The 17,863-nt window shown below is 35.6% G+C and overlaps 1 protein-coding gene and 1 long non-coding RNA gene across 4 annotated transcripts in view; one reads left to right on the top strand and one right to left on the bottom strand.

Moving 5' to 3' along the window:
* MYCBP2 (MYC binding protein 2) overlaps positions 1-17,863 on the bottom strand; it is a 252,568-nt gene that overhangs the window by 29,159 nt on the left and 205,546 nt on the right. For all 3 annotated transcript variants that reach the window (XM_040623680.1, XM_040623687.1, XM_040623672.1), the window contains 9 exons: positions 16,869-17,038; positions 15,901-16,145; positions 13,727-13,894; positions 9,255-9,412; positions 7,740-7,939; positions 6,707-6,856; positions 3,274-3,434; positions 2,095-2,251; positions 1,703-1,927 (listed from right to left, as the gene is read on the bottom strand). In XM_040623680.1, the coding sequence (XP_040479614.1) occupies positions 1,703-1,927; positions 2,095-2,251; positions 3,274-3,434; positions 6,707-6,856; positions 7,740-7,939; positions 9,255-9,412; positions 13,727-13,894; positions 15,901-16,145; positions 16,869-17,038 (1,634 nt within the window). The remainder of the gene's footprint in view (positions 1-1,702; positions 1,928-2,094; positions 2,252-3,273; positions 3,435-6,706; positions 6,857-7,739; positions 7,940-9,254; positions 9,413-13,726; positions 13,895-15,900; positions 16,146-16,868; positions 17,039-17,863) is intronic.
* LOC121101073 overlaps positions 16,993-17,863 on the top strand; it is a 17,250-nt gene continuing 16,379 nt past the window's right edge. The window contains exon 1 of the long non-coding RNA XR_005833037.1: positions 16,993-17,126. This is a non-coding gene — a long non-coding RNA (uncharacterized LOC121101073). The remainder of the gene's footprint in view (positions 17,127-17,863) is intronic.

Here is a 17,863-nt window from a genome sequence, read left to right on the forward strand (position 1 = left end):
CCAGTTGAGCCACCCAGGTGCCCCCAAAGTCTAAAGATTTAAACTCTATCGTTATCATGAGACATTAATTCCTTAGAGAACTGTATACTTAGCTATGGATCAGCTCTAGGCTGGTGCAATTCAAACTGCTGTGCGTAAGGCACTGGTGGTGGGCGGGCTGGAGACAGAGGTACATCAGCTCAAGGATGCACGTAACATAGAGGAGGTTTCTTGAAAGCAGATGTTGGCTTACCTACTGGGGCTTTTAAAAATGAATATTGCTATGATTAACTCCCTAAAAGGGAAAAATGTCAAACTGATTGTAATCATTGTTCTGAGGGAGAGTATGTCCTAGCTTAAAATATACCATGAATCAAAGATAACTTTGTACTGAACAGTAAATTCTGGCTAGAAAAATGTTATGATTTCTTACATTTGACTTTGTAGTAAGATAAAGTAGTTGTGCCTATTGAAACTCTTGGCTCTGCAAAGCAGATAAGCTTATGATAATATTATCTAAGCCCCCTTTCCTTATTCACTGCTAGGGAATAGGAGTTGGGGGTGGCTGTGGATGGCAAGGAGTATTCCGAGAGCAGACTGGACTTCTGAGGCTGTCATTCCATCTGGGTTACCCAAGACCCAAACCCACCACTCTGGCTCTTTCCGGGAAAGGAAATACATGAATGGGATGGGAGAAGCTTGGCAATGATCAAAGGGGATTTATTAATACTGTATCTGCTAGCAAGCCACACCCATTCTGAGGGAAAATTCTAAGGAGTATCCTTCCCCAGGAACAGGGCTAGTAGAAGCATGTGGGTTTGGCAGCTGGTGCCTTCTTCTTGATTCTTAACACTCAAGTAAACAGGACTCTTTTTCCTTTGTTTACTGCCTTTTGTAAAGGAGTACTTAATTCAGTTGAAACATGTGAACAGGCTACTGCTAGGAAAAAGATAAATTATGATTATTCGGGTTAGTCTAGATACCCCACCACCACTGCCCTGACAGCTAAGACTGAGGGCTAGAAACTGAGAGCTAATTACATGACAGGTCAAAGTGTATTAAGTGCCATCAGAGTAATATAGAAAAGAATCTAGAGAAGGGAAAGAGTAATTTTTTTAAAAGATTTTATTTATTTATTTGAGAGAGACAGAGATAGCAATAGAGATAGTGAGAGAGAGCATGAGTGGGGAGGAGAGGGAGAAGCAGGCTCCCCGCTGAGCAGGGAGCCCGACTTGACTCTGGGCTCGATCTCAGGACCCTGGGATCATGACCCAAGCCAAAGGCAGACACGTAACTGACTGAGTCACCCAGTCACCCTGGAAAGAGTAATTTTTATAGAAGAGGTACTAGGAGAGGATTTTTCTCCTGGTCTTTGGAGATTTGGGGAGAATCTGATAGGCAGATTTTAAGGGGAGGACTTCCAGGCCAAGAGAAGAGCTTAGATAAGGGCATGCGGGTAGGCAGTTACAGGGCAGGCATTTATCCTGCTTAGCTGGAGCCAGGGTGTTATTTGTAACCACACCTCTTTTTAAAATTAGTATTCCATAGTGCCCCAGTCCTCTTAATGTGTTTAGATTTAAGATTTATTTGGGAAATATAACAATGTTGTTTGGTTGGTGAAGTTCCACAAGAAAATCTTTTTGCTAAACTCAGAAATGATAGGGCATGGTCACTGAGGGTCTGAAAAGAACTAACGAGCCACAAATTAAGTTTCCTTTCTTACCCCGAGATCTCGGGAATTATCCACATGGACAGATACATAGCGGGCATTGATTCCTTTTACACAGTTGATGGTGATGTTCTTAGTTTTGTTTTTATCCTCATCTCCTGATTCCCAAAAGGTTTCTGTAGAACCATCTGTCAAACTGCCAATCATGGCAGGTCGGCTTGAAGTTTTTATGTCAACAATGCTGGTTAAGTCCTTTAAGCACATTACTATGCACAATTCCTACCAGAAACAAAGGTACATTATTATAACACTGAAATGGAAATCTTTCATGATAATAAAACAAACAAGACATGAGGTAAGAAACAAATGAACCAACTTGCAGTTTCTCCTTCTATACAATGTTGAACATTAGTGGGGTAACAGAGGACAGCTGGTAAATGACTGACCTGACTCATTGCTTCAAAGCCAGACTGAATACTGATGCTAAAACTTTCTTCACTATCTCCATCGTCTGATTTTGACAAAATATTGTTAATGTGGTGAAAGACATTACTCTGATGGAGGAACTGGTGATCAGACTGCTTGAATTTCAGACTCCAACACCTAAAAAGGTATAAGCAATATATTAAATAATTCCTAAGGAATTCCTGGAAAAGCACTCTGTAGTTAATATTTCAAAAGATCTTAATGTTCCAGGTGAAAAACAGAAATAAAAAAAAAAATCAGGGAATAATACCACTGCCTTTTTGTGAGAAATAAAGGTAATTTCTTTGGACCAAGGTAAGATCTAAAGAAAGTTCACTTATTTTACATATAGAAAAATACATTTACATATAAAGAAATTTGCTTCAAACAAAAAAGGTAATAAATCAATTTCACAGATAGATAAGTGTTACCCCAACTGAAACAGCCTCTCAAATTTATTAGTCTTATAATTTTATACTAATTCATCAGAGTGTATATAACACATCCTGCACTTCAAAAATCTTGTGAGGAGGAAACATAATCTCCCCTCTGTTGGTCTTATCATGAGGGCTGTGGGTAGCCAAAAATCACTCTATCACCTTACAGCTTATAAAAATCAGTGGAGCATTCATTTATATGTGTGGCCCCATATGTAGATCTGATAACAAGGTTCACAATATAGAAGTAATGTTAAAATCTTAGCAGGCTTAGACTTAAAAGTAGGTGATGTTCCCCAAGGTAGACTTAGGCTACCTTGCGTATAAAGGTTCCATTTTTCTCAAAATTCTTTTCAATTCAAAACCATATTTTGATTTGTTTCTGAGACTTCATTTTCCCTTTTGTGACATTTAAGAGTCTACTCTTGGGTAGCACTGAGACAAGTGACTTGGGTAGAAGGGGGGCGGGAAGTGAGGAACACTGTTACAGACTGATAATTCAGAGCACTGAGAAGTATATTAACCTGATTTTATAGAGGGGCAAACAGGTGTGAGCTAAGGAGGATGATTCTAGATTATGACGGTAATGAGTGAAACACCATTCACATAATGTAGAGATTCTTTGTATCTTACTATTTAAAAAGGTCTTTTGAGCATTTTGAGTTTGAATACTACATAAAATCTCTTCTCCATTGTACCTAGAACACTTAGATGTAAAATTACCTTAGGGCCATTTGCTGTAATGAACTGCCACTGGGGAGAGACATCATAAGATCGGAGATTGTTTGAAGTAAGCGGTGAAATGTGTGTGGTAAAGGATGGGCAGCTTCACCGGCAATCACTATATCTGAAAGGGGATGTTCGCATACCCTTGTGTCTTTCTCCTAAGACAGAAATTGAAAGCAAACTGATCAGTCTGTATGCAGAAAAGAACTTACCCTACACACAAAAAATTATGTATACTTAAAAGTGTTATGTATACTATAAAGACAGTCATGTAACAGAAATGTAAACAACAAAACGAAAACCAAATCATACCCAAAACACACATTAACTTAGTATGTTTGTATTATCTTTCGGGAAAAAAGTGATGACATCACTCATAAATAAGATCACCAAACAAAAGAATACTGTACCTGTATCGATTCTGGTCTGCTCACAAATCTACTAACAGGGTGACTCTACATGTGTATGCAGAAACTGAGCCTCACCCAAACCGCTCACCCACAGAGTTGTCAGCCAACAGGCAACTGTTTTCATCCGATGAGTCTTAGGGTGGTTTGTTATGCAGGAGTATTTAGTTGTTAAAGGTGTGAAACAATCTTACACTTTAATTGTGGATTTTTTTCCTATTTCTCCTTGCAGTGCTGTCAATTTTTACTTAGTATTTTTAAGACGATATTATTGATACATACATGTTTAGAATTAATTGTTCATCATTTTGTAGAAAGCTTTTTTACCCCTATTATTAATTTTGTCTCAAAGCTTTTTTTTTTTTTTCTCTGATGTTAAAAGAGTCACACCACCTTAATTCTGTTTGGTGTTTGTCCAGCATATCTTTTTCTAAGCTTCCACTTTTAATCTTCCTGTATCCCTATGTTTTAAATGTGATGCTTATGAACAGCATCTACCTTTTGTTTTTTCATCCATTCTGACAATATTTGTCTTTTATTTAATTTTTTTAAAGATTTTATTTATTTGAGAGAGAGAGAGAAAGGGCACAAGCAGTGGGGAGGGACAAAGGAAGAGGCAGAAGCAGACTCCTGATGAGCAGGGAGTCTGATGCGGGACTCAATCCCAGGACCCTGAGATCATGACCTGAGCCAAAGGCAGACACCCAACTGACTGAGCCACCCAGGCGCCCCTTACTTAGTTATTTTTTAAAAATACTTATTTATTTGACAGAGAGAGAGAGAGAGCACGCGTGCATGTGCGTGTGGGGGGAGGGGCAGAGATAGAGAACCAGACTCCCCACCGAGCACAGAGCTCCACACAGGGCTCTATCTCATGACCTGGAGATCATGAAACTGAGCAGAAATTGAAAGTTGGACACTTAACCGACTGAGCCACCCAGCATCCCATTTTTTGTCTTTTAAATGGAAGATTTAGTCCTCTTTGGACTTATTTCTAATATGTTTCTATTTGCACCACTTTTTAAATTTTGTTTTCCCTTGGAGGGGGTGGCGCTGAGTTGATTTTTCTCATTTCTCTGTGAGTTTGGAAATTATACACTCTATTTCTTTTTTTTTTTAAGATTTTATTTTTAAGTCATCTCTACACTTAATGTGGGGCTCAAATTCACAACTCCAAGATCAAGAGTCACATGCTCCACTGCCAAAGCCAGCCAGGTGCCCATTCAATTCTGTTTCTATTTTTTGTGTAATGACACACACTACACTTTGTGTAGTGATACACACTCAACTTAATCTAAAGCTAATCAAAATCATTATCAACCCAGTGAACACTTAACACCAATCACCTGCCTCCCTGATGTATATGGTATTGCTGTGTGTATTTGGTACTAAGTTTTAAAAATCACTCCCCTTACACATCACTTTTTATATAGTCTTTGTTAAGATGTAACTCTTTTCTTTTCATTCTCAGATCTTCCATGTGAGATCTCCTACTGTACCTGAAGCACATTACAATTTTCCTTTGTAACAGTCTGTTTGTGGCAATCCCTGTTTATTTTCTGAAAATATCTTTATTTTGCCCTTCCCCTATGAAGATAGATTCACTGGATTGACAGTTATTTTCTCTCAGCACACTGAAAATATCAATTGTGTTTTTAAAAAAGTTCAGTCTTATAACTTGCAATATTGTTACTGAAAATTTACCATTCTCACTGTCCCTACGTTAAGTGTAATTTTTCTCCTTTGTGGCTGCTTTAAAGACATGCTCTTTGTTTTGCTTGTTCAGATAATTCGCTATGATTTGCCCACCACGATTTCTTTTTCTTTATTCTGCCTGGGGTTCCCTGGGCTTCCTGATTCAAAGCACTGTCATTTGTAATCAATTCTGGATAATTCTCATGTATCAACTCTTTAAATAGCACCTCTTTTCCATTCTGTCTATCCTTGCTTTCTGGAACTCCAATTAGATAAATGTTACACCTTCTCATATTTTTCACTTTTTAAAGCAACTCATTTTTTTTCTGTTTTATTCTGGATGATTTCTTCAGGTCTCTTTTACAGTTCACCAATTTCTAGACTAATATGCCAAAAAAATCTCAGGACTGATGTTTTTTTTTTGGTTCACTGCTATTTTTCTAACAATAATTATTAAACTAATATATAATTCTTACATGTTAATTATTTAGTTTTTTTCCAAATCTGTCATTCTTACATTTCTTCTTACATTATTATAGTTTAAAGTTTGTCTTTTATTTCTTTAAACACATTAAACATAGCTATACTACACATAGATAGATAATTACAACACTGAAATTGTTTAAGGTCTATTTCTGCTGCCTGTTGTTTCTACTAGTTCTTACTCATGGTACTTTATTTTCTTGTGAGTTTTAAGAATTTGGCTATAATGTTGCTTGATATCCTTGGAAATTAATCATAAAATATTAAGCATATAATTTTAGAATGCCTGAAAGTGAATTTAATGCTGTCTAGTTTTCTTACAATATGGAAATGAGGCCCATAGTCACACTGTTACAGAGGTGGAAACGGGGCTGGCCCCCAGGTTTTCAGGGTCCTAGTCAATGCCTTTCCATTATGCAGGTTGCTTCCTATAAAGTCCAAGTCCTTTCTAGCCAAGCAAACATTTTTAAATTTCATGTCCTTACACAGTATATATTTTTATGCTCTGCCAACTTACAGCAATGTTGTGAAGAGATAGATCTTCCATGGAATAATGTTGCCCTGTTTATCTGTCTTATATAGTACTCTAACAGTATATATCTTTCAATTCATTGCTTCATGACAATGTTTAGTGAGAAAATCAGAACTGAATGACCTCATCTTTGCTGGAGAGAAAACTTTCACTAAGTAGAGTGACTATGTTGTTCATAGCAGTGAAATTTTATTCTTGCCTTTAGGTTATATAATCTGTGAATGAGCTCATGCATATTATTCCATTATCTGAGGCGGTTCTACTCTTTTATAAAAATATGGACAATCAAAAAACCCCCTAAAATCTCACTTACTTGTTCTGCATTTTCTTTGTTTGTTTTATTTTCCTCATCCTCTTCTTCCTCTGGTTCCACTGGAGCAGGAGTCAATGATGCCACAAAATGCCACAGAATATCATGTAGAGAAGTCGTTTGGATGACATTACACAGAAGCCAGTTGAAAGCCTGAATAAATGACGGTTACATGAGTCAAAGATAAAAAGAAAATATGTGAGTAAACATTCTGAGTAAGAAACAAAGTACCTCCACGGACAAAGTGTTTCAAGAAAAGATACTAAAAATATCTGACCTTCATTTCACCAATACTACACTGACCTTGAAACAGTCAATAATTTTGGTCCCAATTAAAAAACATAGTAGGGAAAATAATACTTAGGAAATGCAATGCAGTAATTTTTTTTCAAACCACTTTTTATTTCAAAAATTCATCTTCATATTAATTTGCTGAAGCACGTTTTTTCCCCAACTTGCATTTAGAAACTTGCATTAAGAAACACATAATGTTTCTTAAGTTCTACACAAGCTATCATACACTTAAATGTATTTATATTGTTCCCACCATCAATGAAGTGGCAGGTTATTTATTATATTCATGACAAAAGAAGATTAAAAATATATATATAAAATATATATAAAAATATGACAGATAGCAATCCTATCATTTCCAGAAAATAGATTCAGGAAAGTTATTATAGTTAAATTTATAACTTAAAAGCCCTACTTGTTATCTCTTTTACATGATTCTTATAACTGAAATGACATCTTTACTATAAACAACTTTTTAAAAAACGATACTAACAGGATTCAAACAATAAAGCAGTGCAGAAATAAATTTTTTTAGAGTGCATTTTTAAATATGGACCTCTATATTCATTTATGTTCATAAACGAAGAATTTAATTTTGATGTGAATATTTGATATTTTTGATTGGCTAGTGTTTCTTAATTTTTTGAAATTTCTGTTGGGTAGAAAAGGAACTAATATTAAAGAAAATCATCAAATGATTTATATGATTAATGAATCAATAACCCCATTAATGCATTCATACCTCCATAGCAAAAACTCGGCAAGCAGATTTCCTTAGGGCCTGTTTCATTGCTATTTCAAGACCTTCTAGATCATGATGTTGTATAACAAAAGCTAAAACTGGCCACTGGAAATTTCGTTCTCCTTTGGAAAGAGAGCTGTGGGCCGAGATTAGCCGGGAAAGTTCAGGAGATGGATGTCTCAAGAGGGAAGAACCGACTTCTATTTATTAAAAAAAAAAAAAAAAGTTAACTTTCATAGACAATAACACAATATATTTAAGATGATATTAAAAATAGCTTATTCACTATACAGTGTTAGGGTTTTTGGTTTGTTTTTTGGTTTGTTTTTTCATGTGACACAAATCGTAACAACTTCAATTTTTATTGAGGCTGAGAAAGATTAAATATATTTTTAAAGATCTTACTTATCTGTCAGAGAGAGCGAGAGGGAGCAAGCATGAGCAGGGGGAGGGGCAAAGGGAGAGGGAGAAGCAGACTCCCTGTTGAGCAAGGAACAGGATACAAGACTCATGACCTGAACCAAAGGCAGACGCTTAACCAACTGAGCCACCCAGGCATCCTGAAAGATTAAATATCCTACTTTCCTAAAATCATGTAGTTATTAAGTTGTCAAACTGAGTTTTGAATCCAAGGCTGAATCTAAAGTTCATGCTTTCTAAAACACTCTAAAGGCTAAGTGTTGTATTATTTTCCTTAAATGGAATCTATATAAGATACATAATTACCTATCTATAAATATTAGACCAAATCTTCATTTTAATTAAGTGAACTACCTGATAAATCACCATATTATCCTTTTCTCTTGGATTTCTTTCTTTCTTTTTTTTTTTTTTAAAGATTTTATTTATTTATTCGACAGAGATAGAGACAGCCAGTGAGAAAGGGAATACAAGCAGGGGGAGTGGGAGAGGAAGAAGCAGGCTCATAGCAGAGGAGCCTGATGTGGGGCTGGATCCCAGAACGCCAGAATCACGCCCTGAGCCGAAGGCAGACGCTTAACCACTATGCCACCCAGGCGCCCCTTCTTTCTTTATTCTTGACACAGAATCAAGCAGCTCTGATTTGGGCCTATGGATACCAACTAGTCCAGATTATTTAACTTTTTTACTGATTAAGAGCTACTCCTATCTCCACATTATCTATTCAGAGTGGAAGTAGCTCCAAGAGTTAGAAGCTTCTATTAGGAATGAGAATATAATTGTGAAAGTGTAAGTCACTGGAACTATTAGTTCACTGAAACTTAGTAGAAGGGATAACGGTGGCAACCTTTGGCTTAGAACCTACCAGGTAAGATTTGAAAGGTCAATTTATTCTTGAATTATCACTAGGTGATAGGTGTCTCGTCCAACCGAGGTGCAAAATTTAGACAGGCATAATTCTGGGTGTGTCACATAAAAGGAATGTCAAACACAATTTAAAATTAATCCATTTCCTTTCAAAAACTAGATTTTAAAAAATATCTGCAAATAAAACCATTTGGACCATGCAATCTTCCTTTTTATCATTATACTTACCAGTGTCTCCACTGTTAACTCTTCTTCTAGGAATGGCTTTAACTCGTGCAGGTAAAATGGAGTGTTGTTTGTCATATTCAGAAGCAACAACTGAGTAGGATCTTTGGAAGACAGTTCTCTTTGCAAGATCAGTATCGGTTATGGGACTAGTTTCCAAACTGCAGATAGAACACGATGACAAAAACTTAGGAGAAAAAGTGAATAAAGTGAAACTATATTTAATTTATAATAGTGTAGTCAAATGCATGAACCTATATCTCATGTGGAAAAGCAAATTCAAAGCCAACCTGACAATCTCTCTTTAAATCACAATTTGATCTTTTCAAATGCAATAACATTTTGATTGATTTCAGAACCTGTGTCCTAAAACTTTTGGTTTTCTTAAATCTACTTTGCATTTTTAAATGAAAAAGAAGAAAACGCATTAAATGTTCTAAAATCCTTTCAGAATCAAAAGCATTGTGGTGGAAGTTATGTCATGATATTCAAGAAACCTAGACAGATATATTCATAAGAGCACAGAAGAGAAAGAAAATAGATATGTACACACATAATAAATTGGAAAGTGAAACAATTCAATGTTCTTTCTGTATTTGAGTTTTCTAGTAGGTTTCTCATTCTTGGGAAGTGCTGCCCACAGCCCTTTCTAGGGCATGGCCACACTAAGTGCAACGAGAGATAACAAACTGGTTTTGGGCATAGAGTTATATTATACTGATATTCTAGAAGAACTCAATGATTTTCATTCCAGTTTAAGTAAACTAAAAATTTTTCTATTTATTATAGCAACATAAAAAAATACTTGAAAAGTTATTAATATGGTTATATATTTTTACTGAGGCCTTTTATAAAAAAGAGAAATGCCTGTCCCTACTTTATCTCTAAGACAGATTTACAAACTATTCTTCTCGTGTGTTCTTTTTTTTCTCTTATCTCATTCCAAATAGGGACAGTTTTGCTCACCATGAGTTCTGGATTTCTTTTCCATCATTCAAGCCAAGTTTGAACTGCTATGTCCATCAGTCAAGCTTGTATGTTTTCTAGGCAGTAGTTAACTCCCTGGCTGTTTTCTTTACTCACTACCTCTCTAAGGGTATATACATTCTTGTTTGAACAGGCTGTCAATACTTCATATAACCCAGGTGGGTAAATGTGCCTGGATGTCAGCTTGGGCCAACAGGTTCCAGAATGACTAGAGAATAGGTATACATGAATTTAATTCACTTTATAAATGGTGTTACTACAATACTCAAGACATTTGTTGTGCTTTCAGAGGAAGTTTATCCATCAACTTGAAAAAAAAAAAAAAAAAAGAACTGCTATACAACCTAAAAAGATAATGACTTGTTCTTATAAAAATGGTCATGCTGGTAAAAAAAAAAAAAAATCAAAGATGACCATCACAACCTCGGCTACTTTGCATCAGATAATTCCTTGTTGTGGGGGCTGTCTTGTGCACTGAAGGTTGCTTAGCAACCTTCTTGACCTCTCCACACAAGGATGCTTGTTGTTGAACTAGCCCAGTTATGACAAACAAGGATGTTTTCAAACACTGCCAGATGTCACCTGCGAGGCAAAACCACCCTTCTATCCCCCACTGAGAACCACTGATTTAATGGAGTCATTATTCATCATCTTTTGTAATAGCTTGAGTTTGTCAAGGCTTTTTTGAAGAATAGCTCAAAGATGCTATATTCCCTGAATTAATGTATGCTTGTGATGTCTCAATCTGGCTGAATATAAAACACTTGAGTCATAGTTTCTTTTAAGATTTAGATTTTATGAAAATTACCTTTATGTATAAAGTATATAGTCTTTTAAATGTGCTTTTCTTGTATTTGATTTGATTAATCCATAATTTGGTTCTAAGATTCCCAAGATTTTTTAAATTTCAGTATGTTTGATTGATTGGGTAAAACTTCCAAGATAGTATTTTCTTTCTTTTGAAGCTTTAGAGACATTGTTTCACTTTTTTTCTCTCATTCAAGGTTGTTCAACAGAAGTCTGAACTCAGTCTTAACTTTTCCTTTTGCAAGATGACTTCTTTTTCTCTGCTCAGATACTTGAAAAATTCTTATGGCTTTTTTCTTGGACTTTCAGTAACTTAAGCAATTTTTTTCCCCCTAATTTCAGTTATTCCTCATAGTCACCTGCTATAAAAATTTCCTTTTAATCTGGAAATTCAATACTTCATCATTTGTGGTATTTTTTCTTATATTATAGTTCTAGATACATTTTCAATTATATTGGTTGTTTCTTCTACTTTAAAAATATTATTCTTTTTTAAAAAGATTTTATTTATTTATTTATTTATTTATTTATTTGAGAGACACAGAGAGAGAGAGAGCACGAGCGGAGGGGAGAGGCAGAGGGAGAGGGAGAAGCAGACTCCCTGCAAAGCAGGAAGCCTGATGCAGGGTTGGATCCCAGGACCTTGAGATCATGACCTGAGCCAAAGGCAAACCCTTAACCGACTGAGACCCCCAGGTGCCCCAATACCAGTTATTCTTATGTTGGATTGTCCTGTTTCCATGCCTGTTATCTTCATTCTAACTGCTATAATTTGTCCCTTTACTCTTTACTTACTGTGATTATCTCAAATTTTTCCTTTATGTCAGTCATTCAATTTACTATTCTAAATGCTTCTAATTTATTAGTCTTACAATGGTGTTGATTTGGTCTTCAGTCTGTCCTCTAAGCTCTGTGATATATCCTTTTAACTCATTCTGCTTTTTATCTCATTCTCACATTATTTCATTAAATATATGTCATTATCAAGTTTTTCAGTACAACACAGTACTTACAGAAACGTCCTTTTTTCCCTTGAGAGAGTTTTCTTTCAGATTGGGTTCTTCATCGGACTTTCAGGACATACTATTTATTTTCCTTTTGATAATATTTTAAAGTGGGCAGCTCTGTCTAGGTTTTGTGTTTGTTCTGATGAAGTATCAGTGGATTTCCCTAGACTTCCTTTTCACATTATTTGACACCTGTTTTTTCCCTCCCTTCCAGAGGTAACTTGAGATTTCACTGAATATTCTATACCAGGAACCATTCCGGAGTAGGGTGTGTATCCTATTTCTGTGGCAACATTCCTTGGCACCTTGGATTGTTGCTTCGCTTCAGCATGGAACTGTGGGAAATAGGATTCCCTAGATTTCTACTTTCTTATGTGACACTAGTGATGATACTAGGGGCTTTATGTTAGAGGATTTTACCTTGACTATGATATTCTACGATATACAGAATATTCTATGATATTCCAAGATATATGGAAACTTCTTTTCACTGTCTTTACCTAGGAGTTTGTACTACTTGATTTTGGTCATGAAGGGTAACAACAACCCAAAGAATCACATTTATCAGACTAGTCTCAAAATTGTTTCTAACTCTTCAAGAAAATCTACCTCCTTTAGAGATACTTTACTACTTTTAAAGATACAAAAGGCTATTCTGCACTCTTTGGGGAAAATTTTATTTAATTTTTTCTTTAGAGAAAATTTTAAAAGCAGCTCAAAAAGCTCTGATGAATAATCCACAGTTGGGAAATGTTGCAAGTATTTTCAGTGGAAAAATGTTCATTTGGATATAGGAGTTCTACTGCGTGTATTAATGTATCTGTTATATCAGTTTATAATTATAACCACATAGTATTAACACAGTGGCATATCTGAAGGAGAAGCAGGTTCTTTCTTCCTTCAGCAAATGTCTTCCTTTCCAATGATAATGTGTTTGTAATTACTCATGCCTGATATCTTGACACTGTCCTAAACTTATCTTTTTCATTATCCAGTTAGCCAACAAGCCACACTGATTTTTACTAGAAAATATTTCTATTATCCATCTTTTTTTCATAATCATTGCCAAAATAATCCAACTCCACACAGCAAAAATCTTTGACTAAATTTATAAGCTTCTCAATTGACACTGTGAGACTATCTGTGCATTTTTATCATGCAGTTCCTCCTCCAAAAAGTCATTGTGGCACCCTAATTCCCTCTGCATTATATTTATATGCTTCTATTCAATTTTCAAGAAGGTCTTTACACTGATGTTACCACCAAACCTAAGTGACTGGGAGAAGATGGTATGCAATAACCCAGTAAGTTCAAGATTTATTTTTGGTGCTCCTTCTCCCATGGAACTTTCTGCAAGGACTGCCTCACAGTGACCTTTCTCTAGTCTGATTTACTACAGCACTAAATGATACCATAACCTATAATGGAATCCTTCATTATCACTTCATTAGTTGGTCTTTTCTCTCCCAATTAGTCTGCCTCTGCTATCAAGGACTTTGCCTTATTCATGTACGTATGCTTTTTATTACAGCTCTAACAGTTAACAGAGCTGAATCAATGTCCTTCTTGAGATCGAAGGACATATAAAAGAATTTCTAAAGCATTCTTTTCTAGTTCAAAGTCTTTCTCCCACCAAACACTGGCTATTCAACAGAGAGGAGAGAAGTGAAATACCTTGGTGGCATAGACTTCATATTGCTCTCTGGCTCTTCAAATACATTAGGACTCGCATCAGGGGTTACGGATATGTACGGGGCAGGTACAGATGTTGAACGTAGATATCTCATTTCATCCTGGAATAGGTTGTCATCTTGATAGCCCACAAAATTTTCATGATGATGCCTGCATTAAATCAAACCCAGTGACTTCAAGTATAATGGCACCATACTTTTCATTTTTAATCTCTTTCATGAAAGTAAAAGCAGCACGTGAAACTCTATAAGGATGAAGTATTAAAATAATCATAGATGTAAGTAACAGGAAATAAAAGTCTGACAACTTCACACATAAATATTCCAGGTACCACAAACATTTCAAATCCAAAATTGAACTCATTTTCTTTCCTTTTGAGAACTTTCCCATCCTCCAGTGTTTTGGTGAATGATCCCACCAACTATCCAGGTGCCTAGGCCAAAGTATCTTGGTGTTGTTGCAGGCCTAGTCCTCACCTGTGACCACTCAGCCCTATGAATACTACGTTTCCTCCCTTCTGACTCCCCATCATCATTGCCTTGGTTCAAGCTCATATTTCTTGCATGGACTATTGAAATACAGTCACCATTTTTGGTAGGAACATATGTAAGAATCAGATTTGAGAAAGATTAGACCCATGAAATGTTCCATGGGGTGGGGTGGGTGTGGGTGTCCATTCCCCAGAAAGCTAAAAATATAAAATCTATGACTATGGTACAGTGGCATTTTTTAAAACCTGTTTTACAATTTGATTCTTTCCTTTCCAAACTGGAACAGAGAGTTGTTAACCTAAGTCTACTAAGTGGTCTGACTGAAGCTAAAGATTTGTTGCATTTGGCATACCTAATGATCTCCACCTCAGTCTCAAATGGATTTAGTATCACATTCTCATTTTGTTTCCTGTTCATTTTACTAAAATAGTAAGTACAAAATTAAAAAAGAACAACAACTATATAATTCTGCTATAGAGGACAACATCGCCAAAATGGAACTGTTGGTTAGCAAGCCATTCCTGCAGGCAATTTACAGAAATTTTCATTTGCAGCTGTTGGAAAAAAGTCTGAATTTGGTATGTGAAAGTCTGTTTACAATGCCAGTGTATAATGTACAGAAGTACAGGCTGTACAACTCAAGTCCAACACAGGAAAATAGTATACTATTAAAAGGCTTCGCCCACCTTCAGTTATACCCTTTATGAAGTTTCCATGTCTGAAGCAGAGTGATCTAACTGCAAATCAGTTCATGTATTTACCTGTTTAATATTCCTTAACTGTTTTCCCTGTGGGATAAAACCCAAACTTAGCATGGGCTACAGAGCCCTACATTACTTGGTCTTAGGTAACTACTTCTGGGGCATTTCATATGTTTCTCCCAGTGGCCAATGCTTTCACCAGCCTCTGATTCCTTAAATGTGTAATGGTATTTCATGTGTGTCTTCACACATGTGCTTTACTCTGCGAGGAACTGCTTCCCTGCATCACCTACTTGATTGATTTCTATTTATCATTCAGGACTGCTGAAGTGTCAGATACTCTGGGAAACCTTTCCTGATTTCCTTCGAAAGATTCAGGTAGTCTCCCATTCTTCATGCTCTAACAACATCCTAGGCACACTTCTATCATAGAACTCCTCATAAAACATTTTAGATGTTTCCTTTACAGGTGTGTCTTCCCACCAAAGTGTGAGCACGTGGAAGTCAGCATTTTATTACATTCATCTTGGTGTCTTCAAGGTCTAGAACAGAGTTGGTACCCAGCTAACTAACATTTAAATGCTAACAGAATGAATACTTTAAAAAATGAAAGATCTTGATAGCAAATTGTTTCTTTCCACTTTAGCATTTCCAGCTATTAATAGACTGAAGTCAGCTTTTCAAAAAGAAAAAGATAGCTAAAGTCTTAGTTTTTAAGACATATATTTTGTATTAATAATACAAATTGATATAGTATTTACATTTTTTTTTAATACTTACTACCACGAAGTGTGTACCCTTCCAGTCATAAATTGGTCAAGGCAACTCACAAAATAAATTCCTGGAGGTCTCTTTATTGTACATAAAAGGTAATGCAGTGTGGTATGCAGAGCGTAATATTCATCAACAATGGCTATTAATCCCAAGTAATTAAAAAAAAAAAACAACCACCAAGTTATATTACCTAGCTAATGTCTGCAGGTAGAGACAAGGCATTTTAACAGGAAGATCCTCAGAAATGCCCTCTTTCACACTGGGAAGATGAGACTGAAATGGCTTTGCCGGATGGTAACACAGAATGCTTGGCTCAGCTGCGCTGCTCAGGGACAGCAGGAAGAGTGCGTTCGCTTTAATCACCTGGTGAGCTTCCATCGTGGGCAAGGCACGAGGAGTCTTGACTTGCATTGGCTTCCTCCTGGATTGTTTGACCTGGGAAAGAAAACTTTGCAGTGATCTTTTCCTACTTAGATTCAAATTTTAAATTTCTTAACCTAAGTATTGTGTGTTTCTAATAAAAATTATTAAACACTTATAGAACTATTTTAAAATAATAAGTGATTACCAAAAATAACATTCACTTTATGCTTCTCTTGAACTGTCTGAAATTATTTTATTTTGAACACAAACTATTTCTTTTCTTTCCTTGGGAAACTCTAAATGTAATTATTTTTTTAAAAGGGTAAATAGTTTTTTGCGTGTGTATGTGCATTATGTGTTCAGCAAAATTTTTAGTTAGGTGTGCCTCTAGTTCCCATGAGACCTAGAACATAATTAAGGGTTAAGACAAAGAGAGGAGATAAAGAGAGGAGAAGGGAAGAGGGAGAGTTCAGAGAGATAAAGGTGAAGAGGGAAAGCTATGTACATGTGTAGAGTAGTACATCATAAAAATAAAGAATTACATAGTAAACATTTGTCAGTAAGGCGTATGTGCCACAGGTTAGTTGTCTTGTATTATCCCAAGATATAATTTATTTTTATAATTAAAAATAACTAAGTTGGTACAAATATTAAATTTGTATATCATTCCTATTATAAAAGCTGATCTTGAATATCAATTCTGTGGAGTTATCTGATACTGTATGATGATAAAAAGGGATCTGTATAAGATTTATTCTTATCATTAACAGTACAGCCAGAACAGAATAAAAATACCTTCTCCCTTGCAGCAGCCTGTTTCTCACGGAGGTATTTTTCTCTACAGCGATCACATACCAGATACCAAGTGCTTCCTCCTATGCCACCATCACCACAGTTACCAGCCCATCCTCCACAAAAGTGCCCAATGCTATTGTAACCTTGTCCACCAGCATATCGGCCACAACCTTGAAACAAGAGCAAAAATACACTTGAAGTGTCCTTAACAATCTGATTCTTGACACTTATACATGAATGGCAATTTACCTTTGCAAGGTAAGCAAAATACTAGAGCAAGTATCTGACTTTTTTTTTTTTTCAGGCTATTAACTGCATCAGAAAAATAGCACACTTGGCCAAAAAAATAATCAATTGAATGATGCCTAAAATATTGGAGATACTCTACACAGCTAGAAAAAAAAAAGAAATTTAAGATGGGGGTACATTCAGGTTTACTGACATATGCCAAGAAGATTGGACAAAATATTCTGTAAGAATGATATATTTGAAGGAATCATGTATTTTACAAAACATTTCAGGTTTAATATGTAGAAAGAAAAAAAAATTTAACCAAATTCATGACGGGTGAATTTTGGAATACTTACCAATTGTTATAGAAATCCTTACATTTATCTAAAATACAATCTTCTGATTAAATAGCTGAGATGAGTTTCACCAGAAAATGACCAAGGAAATCAGTATAGTCTAATTTAAATTGCAATTTTTAACAGGAAAACATTAAAATGGCCATGCCATTATTTCTGTTGTGTTAGACAACTTAACAACACCATTTGGGTAACACATAAAACATTTAAAAAATAAATAGTACTTCAGAATGTGATCCATTAAGATGCCATTGTACTAAATTGCCTTACCACCATGCTATCAGAATTTCTTTACCTATTTTCCACAAAACTGATACTGATGCACTTTAAATAGTTTGCCTTTACTTTAACATAATTCATAGAGCAGCTCAAGTTAGAAGTGACTTACTTAGTTCATTTTTTTTTTTT

This window comes from Ursus maritimus, unplaced genomic scaffold, assembly GCF_017311325.1.
Source record: "Ursus maritimus isolate PB19 unplaced genomic scaffold, ASM1731132v1 scaffold_10, whole genome shotgun sequence".
NCBI lineage: Eukaryota > Metazoa > Chordata > Mammalia > Carnivora > Ursidae > Ursus > Ursus maritimus.